Source organism: Varanus komodoensis, unplaced genomic scaffold, assembly GCF_004798865.1.
Source record: "Varanus komodoensis strain SLA01 unplaced genomic scaffold, ASM479886v1 scaffold4, whole genome shotgun sequence".
Classification (NCBI taxonomy): domain Eukaryota; kingdom Metazoa; phylum Chordata; class Lepidosauria; order Squamata; family Varanidae; genus Varanus; species Varanus komodoensis.
In genome coordinates, this window is record NW_025335941.1 from 41,947,916 (window position 1) to 41,973,121 (window position 25,206).

Here is a 25,206-nt window from a genome sequence, read left to right on the forward strand (position 1 = left end):
TGTACAATCCTGGACATAAAAAATATGTTCAGGATTGTACAAATATTGACAGTTTAACACAATGCATTGTTCCTTCCTCATTTTCTCAAGATGGTTAATTTTACACAGAAAATGTCAAGTTCTGCACTTGCACTGTTCGATCATAGAATACAGTCTTAAATCTAAACATGAATTAAACTTCTTACATCCATGCAAAACTACTGAGCATTTCCAGTAAAAAAGAAAAAGAAGAATTCTCCCAGCCAAACTCAACAGTGGACAAGCATCTTAGTTTAGGAAATGAGGGGTTTATCATCTGCAGTGATTGTGGTTTAGCAGTTATGTAGAAGAGCTAAATTTAGCATCACCATGTAGACTGTCGCTTGTGTGAGGTTGCCTTGTAGGTGGATGTAAGATCATAGAAGTTGTTGTAGCCACTCCAGTCGTATGGGGCATTGCACCTTCCCATGAGCCAGAGCGATGTGGCTGCCTAAAGTGGCAATGATGGCTGTCATGAAAGGGAAGCAAATTCTCTTTGACTTCAGTATTTTTTTCTGCCAAGGAGTGGGAAAGTCAGTGATGGAATTTCCCATCTCAGGTGCCAAAATAACTTAGGTGCCTTAGGTACTCTGACTTACTTGGGGATGGGATGTGCAACATTATCTGCTCTGCCTTGGGCAGAAAAATGTTTGGGGGACAAGCCTGCTTTCACAGGTGTGTCTTAGAGTCAGGAGAGAAAGTCCTGTGTTGGCTTAACATACCATAAGACAAGACTTTACAAGACTTTAGGGAGAAAGGAAGAGTTTTAGGATAGGATTTTATTGCAACGTGGACAGAGCTAAGTGTCTCTACTACAGCAGTAGAACGCAGTGTTGTGCCCTAATGCAGCTACAGTATTTCTGAACAACTGGGCAGTTGGCAAGTCACATTAGTAATCCCTTTAAGCTCACTGTCCTGTCTCTAAGGATGTTTGGTACCAACTTGAACAATAATCACCGATTTATTATTGCTAAGGGATCAGGAGCTGGAAGCCCCTGACCAAATTTAGCCCTTGGAACAATGCTGATTCTCCCTATCCCAGTTGCTACCCTAGAAGCAAAAGATGCTGGAGAAAATGCAAACTAGTTGCCAACCAAGTTAGAGCTCAACTACTGTCTGCAAGGGGAAAATGTGAGACATCAGGAGGTCATGCCTCCCCCCTTCCATCTTGCAGGCATTTCTTCTAGAGGTGCTGAACTTTGGCTTCTCTTGGAATGTTACAGATGTAGCAGTGAGACACAGCAGACCAATTTTGGGTAGCCTGGTTATTCATTCCAAACCTGTGATTTAATATGCTAAACTTAAAATTCTGTGCTCATCAACAATTTCATTAAAATATTTCGATTTCATTTTAATACCTATTTTTAGAGGGAACAGAAAAATAAAAGGCTATTTTCAGAGGGATAGCCATGTTAGTCTTCTTTGTAACAAAAACAAAGGACTGTTGTAGCATCTTAAAAGCTAGTAAGTATATGGGGGCTATAATCCACTTCATCAGGTGCATGAAGCATTTTGCCAGGTATAAGCGGGAGTGTAAATAGAGATTAAATGCTCATGAAATACAAAAGTACAACTTTAATAGAGCCATCACAGATTTTACTTTTGCATTTCACTGCCACTTTTCCAGTTAATAAATGGATGTGCAAATATAGACAATGCGTTTCAAAAGGAGTCACCATGATTCAGAAAAAGGAAGGTGTGTGCATGCACTTGGAGTAAGGTGAAGCAGCACAGTATTTGTCACAGGATGTTTGCTACAGTAGGTCTCTTGCAGAGTGGGGAGCAGCGAATTATTTAATAGAAGATGGTTCCAATTGCTTTCTGCAGTGGCTGCTGCACTGAGTTGTCTTCAAACAATATATGAGATGGAAATATGCATATTTCCAAATACTTACAGATCCTGGAACAATTTGATTATTGTTGCTAGTGTTAAAGCCACAAATGTGGCTCTCTGGTGCTTGTTCGGGTTTTGGACAAACTAGAAAAAAGAGTCAGGGTATTGAGAAAAAGAGAATTGTACTCATGATAATTCTTATTATGTCTCCTTTTAGAGCAAGTTATGCCTGAAGTTGCCTGTCCCTGACTTCAAGACTTTATGCCTTGATGTTTGTAAAATGTCAGGAGCCATCTTGTTTTAAAGAATAGGAACTTAAGAGATAACTTCATAGGTTCCCATATTTGTTCTTTTATTTCCTTTCATGACCACACAGTGTGCATTCATATGACATGGCAACCCAACCTTGAGTGTGCTACAAAGTGTGGGCTGTTTGCAAAACAAACATTGTTTGATACATTACAAACTTATGAGCTTACCATGGGTTGCTCTCCCACTTATTTTCCCCTCTGCTAGTATTCCAGGGTCTCCTATGGCAGAACCTGTGTGCCTCTCCCTGTTCAGATCACAGCCATGTTGTTCTTTGTGTTTTTTAGTGCAGTGATGACAGTTATCTGACAAAATGCTCCATTTTGCTAGATAAGTTTTTTTTAAAGAATTGCAGCTATCAAAAGAGTGCTCAGAAAAAGGGATGGGATGTAGGAATCCCTTTTCTGAGGTGTCTGGAGTCTTTGGGAAGTGTGGAAAAAGTAGAAGGTACTAAGAACTGTCATAGCAATACTTGAAAACTGGAGGATATTCCCTCCTTTGGGGTTCAGAATCCCCATTTGACACTTGGCTTTGCAATTGACAGCTCACCAGTTGGCAGTTGTCAAAGGCAAGGTAACCTGTATTCAGCCTTGCTTGGTCAATATCTGTGGGTATCATCTACTGCTCTTTGACAGCAGACACCAACCAGGACATTGGCCAGGCAAGACTTCACATTTTAGGCAGCCACAGGTACAGAAGGTAATAATGAAGAGTGGAATTGAAACAGTCTTAGGTCAGGTACTGGCAAGTCATAAATCAAGAGCCAAGATAAGCAAAGAAGCGTTTATTGTGGGAAGGCTAAATTTAGGACATTAATCTGTCATCAAAGGCAATACACAGTAGCCTGAGATTTCAGACTGCTAAGCAAGCATAGCATAAGCAGAAGTTGTGGTACATTGTTTCACAATGTCAGTTCTTCTCCCAAGCTAGCCTTTTATGCTGGCCTGGTTGAGCCACTCATTTACCCCACCTCTTCAGAGGGTCAGCTGTTGCACAGAACCCCTTGCTCCTGCGTAGAGCTTTTTACTGTACTGGGGCCTTGGCTTGCAGCTGCACTTCTGCGATGAGGGAGTGTCTGGGTCTTCCTCTTGAGCTGATGTCTCCATGATTCCTCCTCCAGTCTGCTCTGATTGCAAGATCTCCTAAGGCAAGGGCAGAAAATAGAGGGTTTGTCAGGAGGCTCCTGGCTTTGCTGCAGATGTCTTGTTGGCTGTGTCCTGAACTTCCCTAGGGGAGAAGGCTTCTCAGCCACAGACAGGTTTTCTCCACTTGCCGAACTGGAGTTCTGCCAAGAGGTAAGTTCTCCTCTTCCAAAGAGGAGTCTTCAAGGGGACACATGACAGGTGCACAGTTGCAAAGTACCAAAACAAAAATGAAATTTATTATAATTACACACATTTCTGTTTCTCCTAACCAAATAAAATAAAATAAAAGAGTTAATCACAGTTCAAAGTGCTGCCTGAGCATTGATAGAGCAACTGCCACAGCTGGCAACATGGTCAAGATTCCTAGAGTGCAAGGACACTCTTGCACTCTTGCTGGCTGGCTCACTCTCTGCTTCCCATAAGCTATGATGGGATTGATCTACCAGATCCAGATGACACAACCTAGCATGGTTTCAACAACCCTTAGAACAAGCCATGGGTTGTCAGTGGCTTCTTGTCCCAAAGAAAGCCACCCTATGGAAAGCAGTCTGGGTTTGGACAACTCGGCAACCTAGCATGACTCATGAGTTGTTATGCTGTGTGAATCCAGTTGCTGTGCCTGGGTTACCTATTTTGTCTAATTAGTAAAGTAAATATTTTCTGAAAGTTTCACATATCTGCTACATTATACTCTTTTCATATTTTCCAAAAACTGTGATGATAATGGTAATTATGAGCACAGCCTCTGATATTGTGGCAAGCTGTTAACTTCCTTAGTATCTAATACTGGATGACAATTATTAAATAATCAGAAACATGTTTGGGGAAGACATAACTGGATGCAGCACACAGAAATTGCTGTCAACACTGAAATATTTTAAACAGACAATTTCTTTTAACCTTCAGTTCAGGCTCCTCATAAAAAATGACCCACTTAAATAGAACTTTTTGTGCCCAGATGGTTTGGTGTACCTATCAACTAGTATCAAAGCCTTTAAGCATGCTCGTAAACAAGCCATCCTTTGAAATGAAAGATTTACAAGGTGTTTACTAGAAAAAGCTATTTGTTGATGGCCTGTTTAAGAAAAAGAAAACGAAAACACAATTCCTTAAAGGCAGTTAGGTGTGACAGCAAGCAGATTCAAGCTTTGTGTAGACCCTCTTTATGTAACATTTGGGAGCGGTGAGTCTGCTTGTGCCATTAAAAATTAAATAAATCATGTAGTGTTTGGGATGGCCATTTTCCTATTAAAGAATTTGTCTGTAAAATAATACCCAGGGGAGGAAAGCGGATTAGCTGCTACCAGTATTTTATTGATGTTAATTGAATCTTCTTGATTCTAAAGATCCATATAGGTCATTTATTCTCGGGGGTATGTTTCGGTTAGTTGCCTGTCATGACTCAGTAAACTAGCTTCACTGGAGCAGGGGGAGAATTAAACCTGTCATTCATGAGTGATCCAGGTGGATGTTGTTAATGATATTTCAGAGAGCTGTCAGACAGCTTGAAGAAGCTTGTTTGCAGGATCATGGGGTGGGAGAGTGCTGTATTACTAGTCTTGAGAGAAATAGAGGCTTAAAAATAAAACAGCTGTGGCTGAGATGGTGTTGACAGCACAATTTGAGAGAGTGATAATGCTTAATTCTAGAATGTAAGATTAATGGTAAAGAAGAATACCTTGGGTGTGTGTGTGGTTTTTTTCCTCCTCCTGTTAGTAACCACGACTAGCCACATAGATCTGGAATTAGAAGTAAAAGTGCTGTTTGGTCAAAAGGTACAACCTCTGTGCAGGTTTGAGGACTGGTGCCTTTCCATTAGCCTTAACTGGCATTAGACTTCAGTGACCACTCGTGCCTAATGAAGAGTTGTGTCTTTGGTAACTAACAGAAAGAAAGGATTTGTTAGCCTAGTAGACTTAGGGCAGTATCCTGCTGTGCCTTTCCTTTAGCACACTTGACATTGCTGTAGTAAGACCTACATTTCAGACTATGCACAAAAAGACAACCCAACTAAAAATTGTGTTTGCACACATGTAGTTAAATAACCATTTGGGTAACTGTAATGCACAACCACTTACACAACAGAAAAAAGTAGTAGAGCTGTACTAGGTGATACCCAAGTTGTCAATAATGCCGTTTGATACTGTCTTTTGCTGGGCTGGATGAAATTATGTGAAACAGTATTGGTGGAAGCAAACTTCCCTGCTCTTTGTATCCCCAGCAGCTCCTCTCCCTCTGAAAATGTTACTCAGAGTCAGAGGAATTTGCTGAGGGGGTAGAGGGGTGGAACTCCAGTACCTTCCATGAGCTACACAAAGAAGATCCTGGATCTAACCCATTGTTGACTTAATCAAAGGGTTGTTAGAATTTATTAAGTGTCTGAAACAGGAAGCACATAGCTGCTTTTATGAGCAAAATGACAGTGCTTCATCATCAATGCATGTTTTGCAATAGCTAAGTGAGAATGTAGGAGCCCTGCTGGATCAGGCCAAAATTCTTTCTAGTCCAGTGTATTGTTTCCTACATTGGACAGAAGTGTGCAAAATACATGAAGGGCAAAGTTTCCGTGTGTGTGTGTTTTCTGCTTCTGCTTCTGCTTCTTCTTCTTTCTTTTCTTGCTTTCTACTATCTGGTATTTGGAGGTATTCTTCTAGAGTATAAGAATATCTAAAAAGCCATGCTGGGTCAAATCAGTGGTCCATCCAATCCACCATTCTGTTCACACATGAACTAAACATGGTGATTCCATTTTACTACCATGCCCAAATAGTTCTTGCTAGTCTGATTATTAATGCATTTGCCCGGCTCTTTTGCAAAGCAGTGTTCATAGCATTCACACACATTGTAGCAATCACTTCCGTTTGTATGAGATAGTGCCTCCTTTGTTACATCTAACCAATATGGCAGGAATGGGGATAGTGTAGTTCTCTAGATGTTACAGAACTGCAACTCACATCAACCCTAGTCAGCATAGCCAGTGATAAGAGAGGATGGGAATTGCAGACCTACATTTGGAGGGCCATACATTCCCCATCCTTCCATAGTGCTTCTGTATAGCAGTAGCTTATGTATTTAAAAATAGCATGTGGGGGAATCACAAATAGACATTAGCAAAGTAGTTTCATGGAGTGGAGAAGGCATAGAGATCTGAAGACAATGCACCTAAAACTCCGCTGGCTTGTGCCAAAAGGGAGGGAGGAGTAGTACTGAATTTCAAACCCATCCACCTTTTTCCTTTATTGTTACAATTTCCTTTCCAGTGGATTCAATGGTGGGAAGTCATGTACACCAGCTTTGTGCTTGCATACATTTTTCCTACAGTCCAGATACATGTCATGGTTAATGGAAAGGCTGAGGATGCAAGTCTTTCCTCAATCCACCCATGCAGCAACCCTTTTTTGCCTGTATCAACGTCAGAACTCTGCTATCAGAGACTTGAAATCCATGGATTTGGGAGGTTTACAAGGTTGTCTCTCCTCTAACCTAAGATCTCTCTCTGACTTGGAGGAGGTATTCCTGTAGGGCCCTACAGTGGAGCTACCTGTAAGATTAATATGCATCAGATTACAATCTTAACAGTGGGGCAGAGCTAGACTTTGGGCACAACAGTATCAGGTATGCTAAGTCACAGTTAGTGGTAGACCCATTGAAACTAATGGCATGTAATTAAGCCATGACAAACTTCTCTCCTTGTTTTCAGTGCTTCTATTCTAAGTGTGACTATGTCTAGATCCAACTCATTGTCATTTGCTTCTTTGTAAGCATTCTAACCTCAGGCTGCTAATAAGACTTAGGGCTTTTGTACATGAGGCTGTTTGTCACTGTGCCTGCTTTTGGCCTTGTAGCAGTGTAGAGTCCCAAGTACACTATACAAAGAGCTCAACCTTTCCTGCTTGTTTGCTTACATAAGCTCTAGAGCTGTGCCTTAATAGAATGGCTCAATTACTCAAGGGAAACCATGGCCATTTCCTACCTTCCAATATAATTCTCCCTTTCCCCTGTTCCCAAAAACAAGCAAAACTGGAGGACCATAGCATTGTCTAAAGAACCTGTTAACAACTCTGAATAAGGACTCATGCACACACAACTGATTTGTGTAGAAAAGCTCTTTGACTTAAATGCTAATTAGTCCTGATTTACTAATTAGTAATTATAATCTTGTCTTTCAGAAAGACACATTGAATGTTGAATAAGACTTTCTTATTGAAGAGTCATTGTCATCTTATGCAGTGTTACATTTGAAGAATACATACTTTTATGTGACAATTTTGGGGCAATCTAGATTATGTGAAACAGATTGTGAAAGATGCAACGGTACAGGATGTTGTATGGTGGATGTTAAGGATTCCAACATACTGCACCCATAAATTTATCTTGAGGAGCAGAACTGCTCTAAGAATGTACCATAATTAAGCAGAAATGCTACTTCCTGTGTATATTTGTATAACTACTGTTTTGTAATTTATTAAATACTATGTGTCTCCTGCTTTTCTTAGAGAATCTTCAGCTAGGTGAGTGTGTGAATAACTATGCTTCTAAACAGAACAACCATTACTCTCAGTAGTAGGTACCTTTCTCCCACCACCACCCAGAAGTTCTCTTATGGATACCACACCAAGAATTAAAGGGGTCACATATTCCACAGGGATCTGCTCTGTGCATGCTTTTGGACAGAGAGCTTGAAGAGGCTCTCATCTTTATTTAGTGGCCCAGAACAGCCTTCCTTCAACTTGGTGTCCTCACACTGTTTTAGACTACATTGCCTAGCATTTCTGGTGGGTTGACTGATGGAGTTGAAGATTAAAAGAACTAAAGGACACCAGGTTGAAGAAGGCTGTCCTAGAAAGCATTTGATCTACTAATTTGGTACATAACATCGGGCACTGCACAGACATAACCCTACCTCCTTATCCTACAAGAATGGCAATTATGTGGAAGCTGAATAAATAGTTTTTATGCCTTTCCACTGAATAGGTAGGGCAGAAATCTGTGCCTGAACTAATGTTTTCAGGAAGAGAAGTCTGAGGAACTGAGGCAAATAGTGATGGCAGATTAAGTTCTTGTCTTTATTGACAAATTGAAAGTTAATAAAAAAACTGGCCCTATGTATCCCTAAGAGAGTTCTGAATGCACAAGTATGAAATTACTGATCATTCAACAAAAATATGTAAATGTCCCTAAAATATTTTCACAACTTTGTTGATTGGTAAATGAAGAATGGTCAGAGGATTGAGAATGGTCAATGTAACAACAATAATATTAAAAAAAAAAGAATCCAAGGGAATCCAAAAAATGACAGGCTGGTTGGCTTAATATATGTTCTGGATAAATAGGTAAAAATAATTATTGAACACAAAATTAGCATGTAGAAGAACAAGCCTGCTGAAAAGGAATCAGCATCACTTCTGGTAAGGTAAGTTTCACTAACCTTTCAGAATTCCTTGAGAGTGACAACAAACATGGATATGGATGATCCTTTTAGACATTGCTTACTGGGTTTTCCAAAGGGGATTTTACAGTGACACTTCCCAAGGATTCTTGAGCAAATTTACCAGTCATAGAATAAAAAGAAAGGCTCTCTTAAGGATCAGTGACTGGTTAAAGAACAGTAAACAGGGAGTACAAATAAATGGTAAGCCTCACAATGCAGGGAGGTAAACAGTGGGGTCCCACAAAGAAATGGCATTAGAGTGAGTGCTTTTCAATTGCTTTTAAAAACTTGAATTTTATTTTGCATTTTCATAAATAATTCAATTGGAAGCATGCACTAATGGGCCAAGTTTGTTATGACATCAAACTATTTTGGGTGATTAAAATTACAGAGGATTATGAAGAACTTCAAAAGGATCTTTCTAAACTGGAAGCATGCGCATCAGAATGGAAAATTTAGTTCAGTATAAGATAAGAGTGAAGTGATGTATATTAGGACCAAAAATTCCAACATCATGGATGTTATGATACTGGATGGGAACTAACCATAACTGACCAGGAAAGCAGTTTTGGAAATGTATTGAATAGCTCAACGAAATTATTAACAAATTTGCAGCTGCTGTGAGAAAGGCAAATGCCATGTTAGGCAGAATTAGGGAAAATCGAAATAAAAGTATATCATACTAGAACCAGGAGTCATCTCATGAAGCTGATCTGTAAGAGATTTAGAACAGGTGAAAGTGCTTCTTCATACAGTGCAGTTAAAAAGTGGAATTTAAGATAGGTTGATAACCACAGTTTGAATGGTTGTGAAGAGGATTAGACAAATTCATGGAGGATATGACTATCAGTAGTTATTAGTCCAGATGGCTCTGTTACCTCCAGTGTCAGAAACTTCATGCCTATGTAGAGCAGTTGCTAGGGAACATGATGGGATGGTGTGTTGCATTCATGTTGCTTGTGGGTTTCTTACAGTGAGTTGCCTGTTGTATAACAGAATGCTGTATGAGATGGACCCATGGTCTGATCTATGTTACAGGGTTAGCCTGTATTCTTAAAGCACTTTAGCTTGGTTAGTCCCATTAGTCTTCAGTGGAGTTTTGTTAATGCAATAATAAAAGGAAGTGTTTCTATGACAGGGCCCTATTCTTACAGTGACTGCACCATCATTTACGTCCTTATTAATTCATCTACTCTGAATTAATCCCCATTGAGTTAAATGGCCTTATTAACAGGTGAGTGAGCATAGGATTGCAGTGTCAAACAGGAAGTCTTTACAATTGATACCTCAGGAAAAATGGTGCTTTGAAAATCCAGAAACTTGCTTTCAATAAATTCACAAAAGCCCAAGACCATTACTAAGTGGTCTAAAATAAGGAAGAACCAGTGTTCTGCTAAATGTATTGGGCCAAAAGCATGTTGCAAGTTCTCTTAAAACACTAATCCAGTTCACAGAATCAAACCACTCATGGTTCATTAACATTTGTTGTTTTGAAGTATATCCAGTGAAGAAGGCTGGCTCTTGACTACCCAGCCACTTCTTTTTCACCAAAATAGCCCAGGAATACACTGTTCAACTGTGTTCAGTGATGTCTGAACCTGAACTCTGGGTTGCTGGAGAAATTAACCTGTGTTTTGTTCTGTTGAAGCTCTGGGTTGTTCCTTAATAAACCACAGTTCCTGCTTCAAACATCATGGAGGACAACCCAATAATGTTCTTGTATTATTTAGCAAAGCCAAAACAGGTAAGCAGTTGGGAGTTAGCATGCTTACTTGTTCCCAGAAACCCATGGTTATCAAAATACGACTAATTTAATTGTATGAACTGGGTCATTGTTCCTATGACAAAACAGACACATCTGCAGCATTTGTCCCTAACCACAGGATCATGGGGAAAGGTCATTCTTTTATAGCCATTCCAATGGTAAAAGGAATAGATAGGCCTCTGCTCAGTTATACATTCTCTTTCCTGTAAGTGATCCTGAAATAGAGGCTGATATTACTGACAGTGTTTAATTATATTACTGACAATGGCCCCAATCATACAGTGATTGCAATGGTGGTTTGTACTTAAGACCTATCCAAATGTAAATAGAACAGTTGTTAATCTGTCTTGTGGATCTGGTGGTGCTTCTATTAATACCAACCTGAATCTAGACATTTATGAATATTTTATTGTGCAGAATTTTGTCTTGTCCATCCTACTGATTCTGCTCACTGAATGAGGATGAAATGTAAATAAATTAAATACAATAGATGTTCATTAAAACGCCTGTCCTTTGCATTGTCAAGTAAGTTTACAGTGGCTGGCTATGGGCACAAACATTTCCCTTATAGCAGAACTTCATTCACACATCATCAATATCTTTTGGTGATAAGTAAACATTTTAAATATAGATTGGTAACAATTTACCAGAGAGATTCTCTTCATTCTGGCTATGAATAATGAAATTGTAACAAATACTTTGTAAGGTATGCGTAGATGTGCTATAGTATACTTAGTAGTGTTGAGTCTGAGTGCATACTACTATTTAATCTTGAGATGAAATCTCACTGGGTGAACTCTAAAACGTAACACTCCATACACACTTAACTACATCTATGCATGTGGCTTTATAAGGTTCTTGTCATAGCCAAGTTGAACAGGAAATAGACAACAAATAGAAAACAGTGAAATACAGAATTTGCTTTTTTATGGCTTTTACTATAACAGCACATTGCTACAGGAAATGTTTTGTTAATTCTTGTTGGAGATGTTAATAGCACACTGCAGTCAGTTTAATAAAGATGACTGTTTGGAGTGCCACTAATATTTTTGCCTCAGGAGCTGGCCAATTTTTTTTAAAAATCTAAGAATTTGAAGCCTCTCTTTAAAATCTGCAGCAGGCACTCAAACTCTGCAGTATGCTACCGACTCTTGCTGTTGCTGTAAAGCAACTCAATTAGTTGGGTAACGAAGCAGTAACCTGGTGTTTAAAGCCTAACCAGTTAATAAATTTGACAAGCTGCCATGAACCAACAAATGTGTTTGGTTGGAATTACACTTCCCCTATTGTAACAGTGATAGTGTCTTGTCTTTCCTACTAATAAAGTTACTCCATAAATAAGTTTATTTGTTTTCTTTAGTTTGAATTTCTAGACTTGGTGAATTTCTAGACAGGTGTTTATTCTGCTAGAAAAGTAGTAACATGCCACTTACATGGGTGAACTACAGGAGCAGCTCCAAACCACTAAGCTCAATTGCCACCATGAAGAGGATGAATGTATTTAAAGAGAATACAATCTGCTTATACCCTGTCACTGTTGATTGGAAAACTGTTAATTAGGAACAAGCTGCTCATTTTAGCTTCTTTCACAGCTGAAGTGCTAACAATGAAGCCTGCGAATGTTGCTTGACTGCTGTATGTGAGAAAAATGCTCTAGGGCAGACACACATTTTATGACATTTATGTAGGGAAAGTAGTAAGTTATTTGTGACAATTCGCTTTTGCTGTCATCATAAAACCTATATTGGTTGAGTGAAAAAAAATCTAAAATACACAGAGAATGTGAAAAATTTAGTACTTCTCCCCTCAAAAGACTCATGTAGGAAATGATTTTTGGTTTAATATGTCTGTTCCATTTGAAGTACACTTGCCACATAGAATGGAAACTATGCGGCAAGGACCTAAAAGATGTATCCAAATTTCAAATTCAACTATGCATACAACTAGTATAAATAGCTATCTCACTGGATCAAACACAACCTATTTAAATCCAATTAGCATGTGAGTATTTTCCAGTGAATTGGAAATAATAAATTTCCTGCCAAATAATAATGTTCAATAACAGTGTATTATCTAAGCTAGTGGTACAGAACTCCTTTAAACCTGAGGGCTAGATTGATTTAGAAGACTCAGGAAAATGATAGACAAGATCAAAAGAGGTAGGCTAAAATTCTAGTGCACTTATAGTGTTTCACGCTTAGGACAGGTTATTTCAACTTGCTGGAATGGAAAAACTGCATAAAACCAAGGAAAACAACATCCAGTGGTCAGGGAAGGAACATCTGGTCTTCTAGGGAAATCCATGAGCCAGCATAGGACCCCACGAGGGCTAAATTTGGCTATCAGGCTTGAGGTTCTCCACTCCTCATTGAAACAGCTTATTTTCCTTTTACACTTAGAAATAAAATCCAGTTGGGAATTTACTTTATAAAGACCATGTTATGCATGATGGGGTTGCTATATGGGTATCAGTTGAAGATAAACAATACAGATATCTCACTGGTGGGAAATCTGAACAAATTTTCAGTAAACTACCCCCATGGGGAATTTTCCAGATGAAGGCCAGATGCAGATGCTTTAAAAAAGTAGCTAGCTTAAACATGCTTTTCAAAAAGGGTATTTTAAGGCAGCATAGTGTCTGGGCCTAAGTCAGATAAAGATGACTTCATCAAATTATTCCCTTTACCTACACAAATTCTTCCTAGCTTTTTATGTTTCTGCTTTACAAATAATTTAGGAGTGATGAGAGCCATTGCCCTCCACCAGCATCCATACAGGCACAAAGACTATACTGTGCTCACACAGGTTGTCTTCTGTACCCAATACATTGACCATTAATTCCTTTGCATAAATAGCCTTTGATCGAAAGTAGGGGTGAAATGGTCAAGCAAATGAGCCATGTATGTTTGAAGTGTCTTGCATCTTTAGAGCAAACCATATCACAATAATTAGGGAGAGTTTAAGGAAGAGATATATTGCAATCCTGTTCCCATCTTTATACCAGTCTCTACTCTAAATTTACTACTGAACAGTAACCATCAATAAACTTAACTTTGAAATTAGAGGCATCTCATGATTTCCTTTCTGTTTCCAGATCAAACAGGTCTTTTAATTATCCCTTGCATATCTGTTCCCAAATAGCTCCTTGACAAAAATTGCTTTTCCTGAAGCCTCTTTCCTTAGCCTGTTAAGTGCCAAAGTAATTCCCACTGCAAGTCTGACACCTCTCACTCACTAATGGCAGAAGACTGCAACAGCGGTGTCCTCAGCAATTCCCACTCAGGAGAGGAAGTTTCTTATTAGTGAGGGAGCATTTAATCTTGTATGATGTGATTTGCAAGATGTAGACTGCTTGTGGAGAACGGGACCCAGTTTTTAGTGTGCATGAATATACCTTAGCACAATATTGGAAAGTGTCACTTGTTACTTTCTACACAGCAAAATAGAATAAGTTATGTACCCTTCATATATTGAATGCGACAAGGAAGGGAAGCAGAAGGTTGCTGAAAAAAATCTATTTAACAATTCTTTGCATGCAGAATTGAAGTATGCTACTTAAACTGTAAATATTTCATTTACATATTTTTAAAAGACAAGCACCATATATATTTTACATCTTCATCTCTTAGCACAGTTTAATTTTTTTGTCCCTGTAATGGACAACAGAATAATACAGCAAAGATTATTTCTGTTTATCCAAAGCTAGTCAGGATAACAGTTAAGTTACAACAAGACACCAATTATTTATAATGGATTGGATCCTATCAGTATACTTAGGATAGAATAACTGAAATAAATGGCTTTAAATTAGTAATAACTAACTTCTCCCCATGATTTCAATGGGTTTACCCTAAGTATAATTAAGATCCAATCCAATATGTACAACTGCGAAAAGTTTGAAGAATCTGATATACAAAATTAACTTAAATGATGTATTTTCCAAGTTTAAAAATCCTAAACTTTTTCAGAAATTGTTTGAAAATTACAAAGATATGAAAAGGATAACTCAATATATCCTTATATGAAATATTCATACAAATAAGTCATTAAAATATAAAATTAATATAAATATGCGCAAACAGGTGCCTCTTGGTGAACCATGCCAGTAATATACTGAAATACCCACACTAAATATTTAAACATGTTTATAAAATTAATACCAATCTGGGACACATTATTTTATACTGCAATATGGAAACTGATCAACTAGATTGGCCAAAGGAACAAATCTAAAACCAGTGTTTGAACAGTGGGCCAAACCTTGCTGAGCTTTTGCTGCAAGGCTGTTAAGCCCAATACTTCCCCTCCTGCATCCCTGAGCAACATAGACTACTGGATTGGCTCAAATATTACTATTTGAAACTTCCATAGAAAGTAGGTATTGCTTCTTCAATGACGGTCATCAAAGAATAACTTTATGCAAGATATTACAATTTTCACATAGCAAAAAATTTAAGCAATTAAACCAATTACTATTTGATCTATTAATTCATTCTTTCCCAACCTGGTACCCTCCACATGTTTTGGACTACAACTCCCAGGGTTACTGACCATTGGCCATGTTGACTGGGACTGAGAGGAGCTGAAATATAAAACTTTTGCAAGGCAACAGGTTGAGTTTAATTTATTATCTCTGTCCCTCCAAAAAGCTCAATGCAGCTTCCAAAAAATTACTACAATACTTCAATGGAGGAAGGATGCATAAAGCTAATAAAAAAACTTTAAATAAATACAATCCGAATGCATTTCTTAAACAAAAAGAAAAATAGATTCCTCCAGATTTCACAGTCTACAAGAGCTACAGCAGTTCAATCATCTCTTATCCAAGTCTTTGCTTCATCTACCATTTTGACACGAAACAGAACTCTCAAACTGTGCCATGATTACACAGGTGCTCCTGAAAATTGTTGCTGTTTTTGCTCCAAAGCTTGTTGACTTAGCAATTGCTGTCTTCTCTGAAGAAAATGAACAACTTCAGGACTTCTCAGAAGTGACTGAAAAGACAAAGAACACCAAGGTAGACATTGGCACACCTTTGCCAATCCAAAGCATGCAAACAAAGGCCTTTTATAGCCACAACCCAGCTTCCAACGTATTTCAGGTGAGCTGAGCATGCAACAGGCATCCCATGTTGAGACACTCTGCTTTTCTTTAATGTATTTAGAATACCCAGTAGCTGGACTGAAGTTCGGTATGCAGGTGGAGTGAGACAAGCTAGATAAGCTAAAAGAAAATATGCTTACCATGCAATATGTAATTGGATGCATGGCACACACTTGCTTTACAGCAGGTAAAGGCAGAACTGTGGCTATAAAAGGCCTCTCTGCATTGTTCTACTGAAGCTTAATACTGCTTCCATTAGTCTCAAGACAGACCTTTTTTGCATGGAAAGATCCCTGTCCTTTATTTGTGAGAAACAAATACCCAAGTACATAAAAGGTCTCAAGTCAGTTCAGTATGATACGACATTGAAGTATTTAAGGTCATTATATTTGTTCTCCCTTTTTACTCATGCTATTTTCTGTTTAAAATTTTGTCTTTCTTACTTACTTACTTAATTTATTTATAACATTTTTATGCCGCCCCCATCGCAGAAAGCCTTGGGGCGGCTTACAAAGCAGGATAAAACAAACATAGAATAAACATTAAAAATTCAGAGCATCTCGGCTGCATCATAAAATCAATAAATAAAAACAACAGTTAACAATTAAAATATCACTAAAATAAAAAGGTCTTGGCCTGGCGCCAAAAAAAAAAAAAAAAACAGCGCCAAGTGGACCTCTCTGGGGAGCGCATTCCATAGGTGGGGCGTCACTGCAGAGAATATATATTTTCCAATTTTGGTGCATGCTGCTTAGCTATATCTTAACATATGAAATTTTCGATTGGAGCAGAAGACTATTCTACAATATTACTAGGTGTATGTATTTACTGAGGGTGTATAACCAAATCCCTTTCCTCCCCCATGTACTACAACACTAATTATTTAATTATTATTTTGTAGGTGTATAAACCATTGATCATATTTTAAACCAAACATCTTTAAGCAGTACAGATGATTGATTTGAGCAGGGGTGTGTGTATCCATTGTTTTTTAAATAAGTCTGGCAAAATAAAAGTTTGGAAGAAACATGAACCAGGCAGCAGTCTTGTAGGGGACTGGCCAACTTTAATTCCTGATATCTGAAATGTACAAATGAAAAACATATTTAGTTTTGTTCTACAAAAGGAAATTATTTCTGTAATAAACCATCAAGTAACAAAGGATCCTCACTGAGATTCTTTGTTTCAAAGGTCTGAAGCACTTACCAGCCTTTTCTGATTTAACACTTGTTCCAAAAGTGTAGGTTTTGCTGGCCGATCTCCCATGTTCCCTGTCCTTTGCTTTGATACAGAAATGGAACTTTCAGTGCAATCCTGAGCATAAAAAGGGAAAAAAGACACTGTATTTGTTTTACTATAAAGCAGAGAAAAGCCTTATTACATTGTAATTCCACTGGGCAATATCCAAGTTCTGGTACTAGTACAAATGCTGTTGTGGTGCAGAAACCAAGTTTCAAACTCTGGACAATATTAACCAGGTTCTACCACTAATGATGTAATATTAGCCCAAAAGAAAAAAATATGATCAAAATTTGGAAGCTAAAAAGTAAATTTTCTTCAAAATAAGACATACATTCTGCCGGAGTGCAGGACACAGAATAATGGGCTCAAGCTACAGGAAGTCAGACTCTGGCTGAATATCAAGAAGAATTTGTGACTGTTAGAGCAGTATGACAATAGAACCAATTCTTTTGTTCTAGAATTCTAGTCCTAGGGAGGTTGTGGACTCTCCTTACTGGAAATGTTCAAGATGCAGCTTGGCAGCCATCTCAGATGGATGGCTTAACTTGGAGTCTTTCTTACCCCCATCTAACCCTACTATTCTATGATTCTATGAACTTGGCTGTTTGTCACCTATGCACAAGGGGGGCATCCAACTAGAAGTCTGCTTGCAAATCTTAGCTTTACAAAGTGATGATTAGTGCTCATGCAAGAGTAAAAGGCAGCCAAACTCCACTAGCACAGCAATTTCTTCCAATAACGTTACACTGGATTTAAGCCACTGTCTCTTCCTGAAAGATTACAGCACAATGAAATTCCTTTGCAATGTATTACAAATCTTTCTGTCCTTAGAATATCCTTCTGAAGATGTAAACATAAAGGAAATAATACCTTAATCCAACTAATCTAATACTGAATTTTAGATTTCAGCTACTAATATGGCACTGTCCATTTTTCTCAAGCTAGGATAATGGTTATTTTATTTATTAGATTTCTAGCCCACCTTTTTCTGTTAAAGAACTCAAAGTGGCTTACATCATTCTCCTGCTGCTCTTAGTCCTATCTCTATAAAAACAACCCTGTGAGGTAGGTTGGGTTGAGAGACTGTGACTGTATCAAAGTTCGTAATACTGTCCTATAACAGTAAAAATTCAGGAACAAGAACTATACTTAAAATCAATTTAACCAATTCTCAAATAATAACTCCTGAATAATATATTCTGGGAGCTGGACTTTTATGAAAGAAGCCAGAATTTCTGAGCAGGAGCCTCACAAAATGCCCAGCTTTCTCTTATAAAAACCAAGATAAACTGGTTCATATTCACTCCAAGCTAAGTTTTAATTTGTACGGCAGAAATGATTTTTGAGAAATTAAAAATGTTATTTTTTTAAATACCACATGGCTATTCCAATGAAGAAGAGGTTGCAGTTGTATTTAGCCTAAACATGTCCAATAACATTTAATTAACTTAATACTACTTCATTTATGTTAAATAGCTGACCTTAGCCTGTAGTTGCACATTCCAATCAGAATACTTATTTTCTTTATGCAAATTGCTCAAGCAAACAATTGATTTGTGGCCCAATCCTAGAAGCCATTGGAGAAAGCAAAGAAAGCTCCCAAGGATGGACTGCACCCTTGTACAACTATCTTTTGAATGAGTTCTCAAGTATTTGAAGTTATATGTTTCTTCTTAACAACCTGAATGCTTACTGTAACAAATTCTGGGGTCAAGAGAGTCATAGATGTTGCAAATATGTTGCCTCAAAACTGTGAAGTGAATTTAGGAAATTTAAGAGAGGGTTTGGTTCCAGATTCCTTAAAGGAGGCTGAAGTTAAACCACTTCTAAAAAAAACCAAATGTGGATCCAGGGGATATGAACAATTATAGACCTATGGTGAACATGCTCTTTTTGGGCAAGGTATTTGAACAGGTGGTGCCAGAGCAGCTCTAAGCACTCTTGGATGAAACAGATTATCTAGATCTATTTCAATCAGGCTTTAGGCCTGAGTTTGGAACAGAGACTGCCTTGGTCACCCTATGGGATGACCTTTTCTGGGAGAGAGAAGGGGGAGTGTGACCCGAATGATTTTCCTGGAACTTTCAGCAGCTTTCAAAACCATTGACCATGGTGTCTTTCTGGACAGGTTGGTTGGATTGGGAGTAGGAGGCACTCTTCTGCTGTGGTTCTGCTCTGATCTGTCTAGAAGCTGGTGCAGGGAAACAGAGCTAGGCCACATTCACTCACATTCTAGTAACCTCTCAGTTGGACTACTGTAATGCACTCTACATGTGTCTGCCCCTGAAGATGGTCCAGACCAGCTCACACACCCATATTATGCCAATTCTTTATCAATTACATTGGCTACCAGTTGAGGCCTAGGCCCAATTTAAAGTGCTTGTTTTGGCATACAAGATCTCAAACAGCTTGGGACCAGGATACGTGAAGGAATGCCTACCCCTACCCAACTACTAAGATCAGCATCAGACATACTTCTCAGAGAGATGAGGAGGGTGGCAAACAAGAGAAGGGCCTTCTCAGTGACTGCACTCGATTTATGGAATATACTCCCAAGAAAAGTATGTCTGGCATCCAAATTGTTCTCTTTACAGTGCCAGACAAAAATGGTTTTATTTACCAGACATGTTAGGAACTGTTGAATGAATTTTTTTTAATCACTGCTGTGCCTGAGTAGTTGTAGTTGTAGTTGTCTGCTAGACTCTACTGTATTTTTATTGTATTTTATTGTATGCTTTTCACTGCATGATTTTTATAGTTCCTTTTATTCATTTATTTATTCCTGAAGGGCTATGGGAGTGGTATATAGATGTAAACATAAATATAAAATTGATATGGCTGCTGCAAACTGACATAGGGTGCTGCACTGGTGGTTTGGTGTTATTATGTTACCAGCTAGCAGCACACCAATGTACCATCTAGAACATGGGTGAACAATTTGTGGCTGTCCAGATATTTTGCCTATATCCAACTTCCACCAGTCCTAGCCAACATAGCCAATTGTGAGGAATCAAGTGAGCCAAAGGCCCAAACATTTGAAATGCCACAAGTTGCCCACCCCCTAGATGCTGAATTGCAACTCCCATCAGCCCTAGCTATCATTAATGCTGAAGGATGATGAAAGTTGCAGTCTTAACATCTGAACTCCTACAAGTTACCACATCCAGCAGCCTAGAATAAAATCAAGTAGAGAGGGTAAACTAACATTTTAAATGTTATTTCCATGACCAAACACTGGGAAGGTGTTATTCTATACTGTTATGTAAGAATAATAAAAATCATTTCTTTACAGGAGCTCTTCCTGCCTCCTAAGAATAAGCAGCAGGCTCCAAATAATATGGGGAAAGTTTGCCTGTGTCCCAGTGCTAGAATCAAGCACAAAAAGTTTTGCATGCAGTTCATCTTTGTCACTTAAGGCTTAGGTGCCCACACTGGCACAGAGTGCCATCTACCAGCTTTGGCTGGTGGTCCAGTTATGCCCCTATCAGGACAGGGATAATCTGACTCCAGCTGTTCACTCCCCTGAAAACTCTGTGTCAAATTACTGAAATGTGCTCTATGGGGGTTTCCTTTGAAGACACTTTGGAAGCTGCAGCTTATGAAAAATTAGATGATGGCTGACGGCACAAGGGCTGACCCCAAAATTCTGGCCAATTGCATTAGTGGCATATTCATTTCTGAGCCAAATTCGGGGTGCAGCTTTTGACTTGGAAAGCTTTACCCAGTTCTGTATACTATGAACATATCCAGTTGTACACTACAGGTTGTTTGGAAGATGGCAACAAAGGAGAAGGCCTTCTTGGTGGTTGCCCTCCAGATGCTGAATGCTCTCCTCTCTCCCCACAGCCTGTCTTGTACCAACACTTCCAACTTCTAGCATCAGTTAAGGCTTTCCTCTACGCTCAGGCATTTGGCAACATTTCAACAGGAGTTTTCAATTGCTTGAGTTTCATTTTATATTTTTGTATGATTTTATATTACGCTCACATTTGCGTATAATGGTTTCACATTAAGCTATCAAATTTTGAATGCGAATTTCTGTAACTCTGGCTGCTGGGCAGAGTATTAATGCAATGCATTAAATGAAACGTCCTATGAACGGCTAGCTGGGCACCGGAGCCTCTACCGCCTCTTGCCTTCTCACCTCAACGCGCCCGCTGCCTCCCGGGATGCCGCCAGCTCCAGACTGTGAGGTGGCAGCGGCGGCAGAGCCAGGGCCGCCGCCTCCGGCCCCTCCGGCGCCGCTGCCTCCCACGGCCTGGTCGCTCTTCTTACGCTTGTATTTATCCTTGTACATCTTGTTCCGATGCCTCTTGCACATCCAAGGCTTGCGTTGCTTCGCCACTTGAGTGGTAGTCTCGCTGCAGCCCTGATACGTGCAGCTCTTGCACCCGCTGCTGCCGCCGCCGCCTCCAGACTGGGCGCCGCTCTCGTCGTCATCGTCCAAGTCCTCCAGGCCGCCGCCGCCGCCGCCAGGACTGCCCGCGCTGTCCCCGACGTCGCCGTCCCCCTCCACTTCGCCCGCGGGGCCTAGCTCGTAGAAGAGCATCAGGCCGCCCTGAGCGGAGGGCGCCTCTGAGGCAGCCTGCGCTGGCTGGACCACTTGAGGTTGCAGCATGGCGCCCACCGCCTCCCCGTCCCCGCCGCAGGACTGCATCACCAGCAGCGTGACCGACTGCGACGGGGATGGGGAAGAGGAGCTGGACAAAGCGGCGGAGCTGCCGCTGGTGTTCCCCGAAGCCTCCGTCCCGGCGTACTAAAGCCTCGCAGCCAGGCCTCTCGAGGCACCGGCTGCCACAGCAACGACAAACGAACGGCAGCGGCGGCGCGAACGGTGACAGGTTGGCAGCTACTGCGCATGCACACGCAAGCACGCATTCCCCCCTCCCCTTCCTTCACCGATGGCACAAAGGCGGCGGCCGGCATCGCGCATGTTCAAAACCGAGGAGCCAATAAAAAACGAGCGCTGTCGTGTTGATTCACGTATGAGGGCGCCTGCTGTGAACATCATCCGAGTTTGCTTCCCGGGTTGAAAAGGCGCATGCGCCCTGTTCGCGGGCAGTTTGACAGCTGCCTCGGCGTTGCGTGAGATGTTCTACGCAGGTATACTCGGAGTAAGTACCATTGAGTTCAATGAAGCTTACCTCCAAATAAATGTACGAGGTTTAGGCTCCGTTTACACAAAGATGTCATGCGCCCGGGGGACAATGGAAGACAATGGGGTTAACTTGGGCGAGTTGGATGGTGGTTATCCCTTTATTTATATGTATTATTGTCTTAATTTATAAACTGCTTTTCATCCATAAGGGATCGCACGACAATTCAAAGAAGCATTTCAGGTTTAAAAGGTGTAAGAAGAACCAAAACATACTTGCTGGGCACCGAAACGAACATCACATTGGCAGTGATTGTATATTCCTAGGTGGTCATCCCAAAGTCTGGACATCCACAAAGAAATCCTGCCCTTTTGCAGATGCATGTTATATTACTTCCATTAATAATACTTGGACAAGGGTTCAGATACGCTCTGAAGTTTCTAATGCATCATTAGGGTTATGGGGGAAGGCACTCCTTCACATTTGGTACCAAAGCCATTTAGTATTTGGAATCATAGAATAGTAGAGTTGGAAGGGGCCATGAAGGCCATTGGGTCCAGCCCCCTGCTGTTGCAGGACACCATGTTGCACCATCCTACTTGGATGAGTGCCCAGTTTCTTTTTGAATGTCTCTAGTGTTGCCAACATTTTGACCTAGGTTTGATAGCAAATAGGGGCCACTGTAATTGCTTAAGTGCTGATGTCATGTGCCTCCATTTAGGAAACTTAGTCAGCATACTAGCATATTCAAGGGCGGCCTTGTGTATGACAAGATGGAGGTTTCCAGCACATGTATCACCATGGAAGACAAGGCTTCCCCTACCTGGGAAAGTCCATACCTGAAGAACTGAAAAAAATGGTAGAAGGTGTTCTGACTTTAAGGCCATTTAATTCTTTAGGGGCAAGAAATAATAAACAATCCCTGTGCCTGAGTGATCCTTATGTTAATCTCCTGTAATCAATGCCATTGCATTGAATCCCCTCTGCAAACCTCACCTACTTTTGACTGTGTTCCCCTTATTTCACCATAAACTGCCCAGCTGCTGGGCTCATGTGACTCAGAATCTTTAAAACACTCTGTATATGTTCTGGAAGCATGTAGTGGGCAGTGAAAACTGTACATCTCATCTTTCAGGAGACATGCAACTGCATCCAGAACCACTCCATTCATTTTATAATGTGGAATTCAGTCCTCACAGTAACATGTTAATTGTGCACTGAATGAAATTCAGTGCAAAACTAGATGTGCCTAATTCTGTGCAAAATTAGGTATGCCTAAGTACACTCCATGGACCTCCAAGGGTACAGGTACACAGGACTGCAACCAGCTTTAACTTATTCTGTAAAGTTATAATATGCTATACATTAATATCTGTATAGATCAAAGTGATCTTGATATGTTGGAGCATTGGGCTGAAAACAACAAAATGAAATTCAATAGGAACAAATACAAAGCTCTGCACCTAAGATAAAGAAACCAAATGCATAATTACAGGATGGGGAATACTTGGCTCAACAATACTGCAAACAAGAAGGATCTTGAAATTGTAGATCAGAAAATACAGCAGCCACATGCCAGGTTGACATTTTCATTAAGCTGTTAACCTCAGTCCCAACCAAGATCACTTCCCTGGTCAGTCACCACTATCTCAGTTCCTACCAGCTTATAGTTCCTGGTTGGGATTTTTTGCCCCAGTGTGCATTGCTTTGCACTTGCTTACATTAAACTTTATTTGCTATTTAATGCCCATTCTCCCAGTTTAGAGGGGTTCTTTTCAAGTTTCTCACAACCCCTTTTGGTTTCACTGTCCCAAATACTGCTCAGTTTGCACAAAACAACAATCCAGGATTCAGTAATTCCTAATCAGTCCATATTCTGGGCCATCATTGCACTGTTGCTATGAAAAAAGTGGTTCTCATAATCCATCCTAGAAGTGCCATACTTTGTTTGGTGACCCTATGAATAAAAGCCCCCCAGAATGTCCTGTCAGAGACAACCCTGCTCAGCTTTCCTAAGTTCAAGGCTGTGGCTTCCTTTAGGGATTCAATCCATGCTTTATGCATTCCTATCTGTATGGAAAACAGCAAAGCGCTAAAGTCATTTTGGTATTTGAAAGCTCTTCATGAATGTCAGTGAGATTATATTTGATCTTTCTAATTAACTACCACTTGGTAGTCCTATGCAATAACTTTTTCCCCAACAAGGAGTTGTGATTGCTGTAGGTGAATTCTTCCAAACCCAGAAACTAGCAACAGCAGCCAGTAAGTGGTCCCAGCATGTAACTCAGCTTTTGTGCCAGGTAATTAAAGTTCGTTAGGAAGCTGCTTCCAGCTGAGAACCATAATGACTGACACATGATATTGTTCTGATCCGGTAAATTAAGAGTGTCACTTCAAATCATGGCCTTTGAAATGTCACAAGGCTCCTCGATACAGCATTCTACAATTCCACCTCATTCATTGAAGCTTTTGATTGAATTAGATGAATGACATTCTTTGCCTCCAGCAACCTGAGCAATGCAAATTATCTCCAGCAAGGGTATGTAGAAGTAAATTTCCAGGTGTTTTGGACTTCAGCTCGCAATATTTCTGCTGTCAGGGGCTTCTGAGAGTTGTAGTTCAAAGCATCTGTCCATCCCAGTTCCACAGGATGTATGCTCTGTGTATGTGAGAGGGAGGATTTTGTGCACCCAATTGTATTCAGTGTTAGTCCTACTTTGGTAGAGACCCACTGAAATGAATGAGACTTCAGTTAGACTAATGCTGTCCTTATGTTAAGCTTTTTACTATCCATTTATCCGGTATGGTGTAAGAGCACAAGGATGGAAGACTAGACTCAAATTTTACTTCTGCAATGAACCCAAGGGGTGCCCTTAGGGTAAACCACTATTCTCTGAGCATCAACCATCCCTCTGAAATAAAGGAATGGAAACATATAGCAGTGGTAGAGCACATACCTTGTGTGTGAAAACCACAGGTTTACTTCTGAGCATTGCCGTTCAGAGTCTGTAACGCCAGCTCAGTTTCCTTGCATAGATAAATTGATGTTCAGGGTTTCAAGTAAATTGGCTGGCCTAGTCCCCATTAGGTCACGTGTTACTGGGAATATTATAAATACTTTACATAATTAGATGGGGTGGAGAAAGCAGTAGAAAATTAATTTGTCACATTGGTAGGGAGGTTGTAAAAGAATGCATCAAAGATGTACAATTGTTAGTAAAATTACTTCCATCTGCTCATTTTGGCTCTAAATGTTAAACTGG

General features: G+C 39.9%; 1 protein-coding gene across 1 annotated transcript; it reads right to left on the bottom strand.

Annotated features, from left to right (window-relative positions):
- Positions 1 to 14,002: 14,002 nt before the first annotated feature.
- Positions 14,003 to 21,660, bottom strand: LOC123029553 (regulatory factor X associated protein). Its single transcript, XM_044442699.1, has 3 exons — positions 20,992 to 21,660; positions 16,812 to 16,919; positions 14,003 to 15,496 (listed from the first exon to the last, which is right to left on the bottom strand). The coding sequence occupies exons 1-3, from the start codon at positions 21,502 to 21,504 to the stop codon at positions 15,386 to 15,388; spliced, it is 732 nt and encodes a 243-aa protein (XP_044298634.1). The 5' UTR covers positions 21,505 to 21,660; the 3' UTR covers positions 14,003 to 15,385.
- Between the last annotated feature and the right edge of the window lie 3,546 nt (positions 21,661 to 25,206).

Coding starts and splice junctions, on each gene's coding strand:
- LOC123029553 (XM_044442699.1), bottom strand. CDS start 21,504: ATGCAGTCCTGCGGCGGGGACGGGGAGGCGGTGGGCGCCATGCTGCAA. Junction 16,920..20,991: donor GAGGCAGCGGGCGCGTTGAG/GTGAGAAGGCAA, acceptor TTTTATGCTCAG/GATTGCACTGAAAGTTCCAT. Junction 15,497..16,811: donor TGTTAAATCAGAAAAGGCTG/GTAAGTGCTTCA, acceptor TTGTCTTTTCAG/TCACTTCTGAGAAGTCCTGA.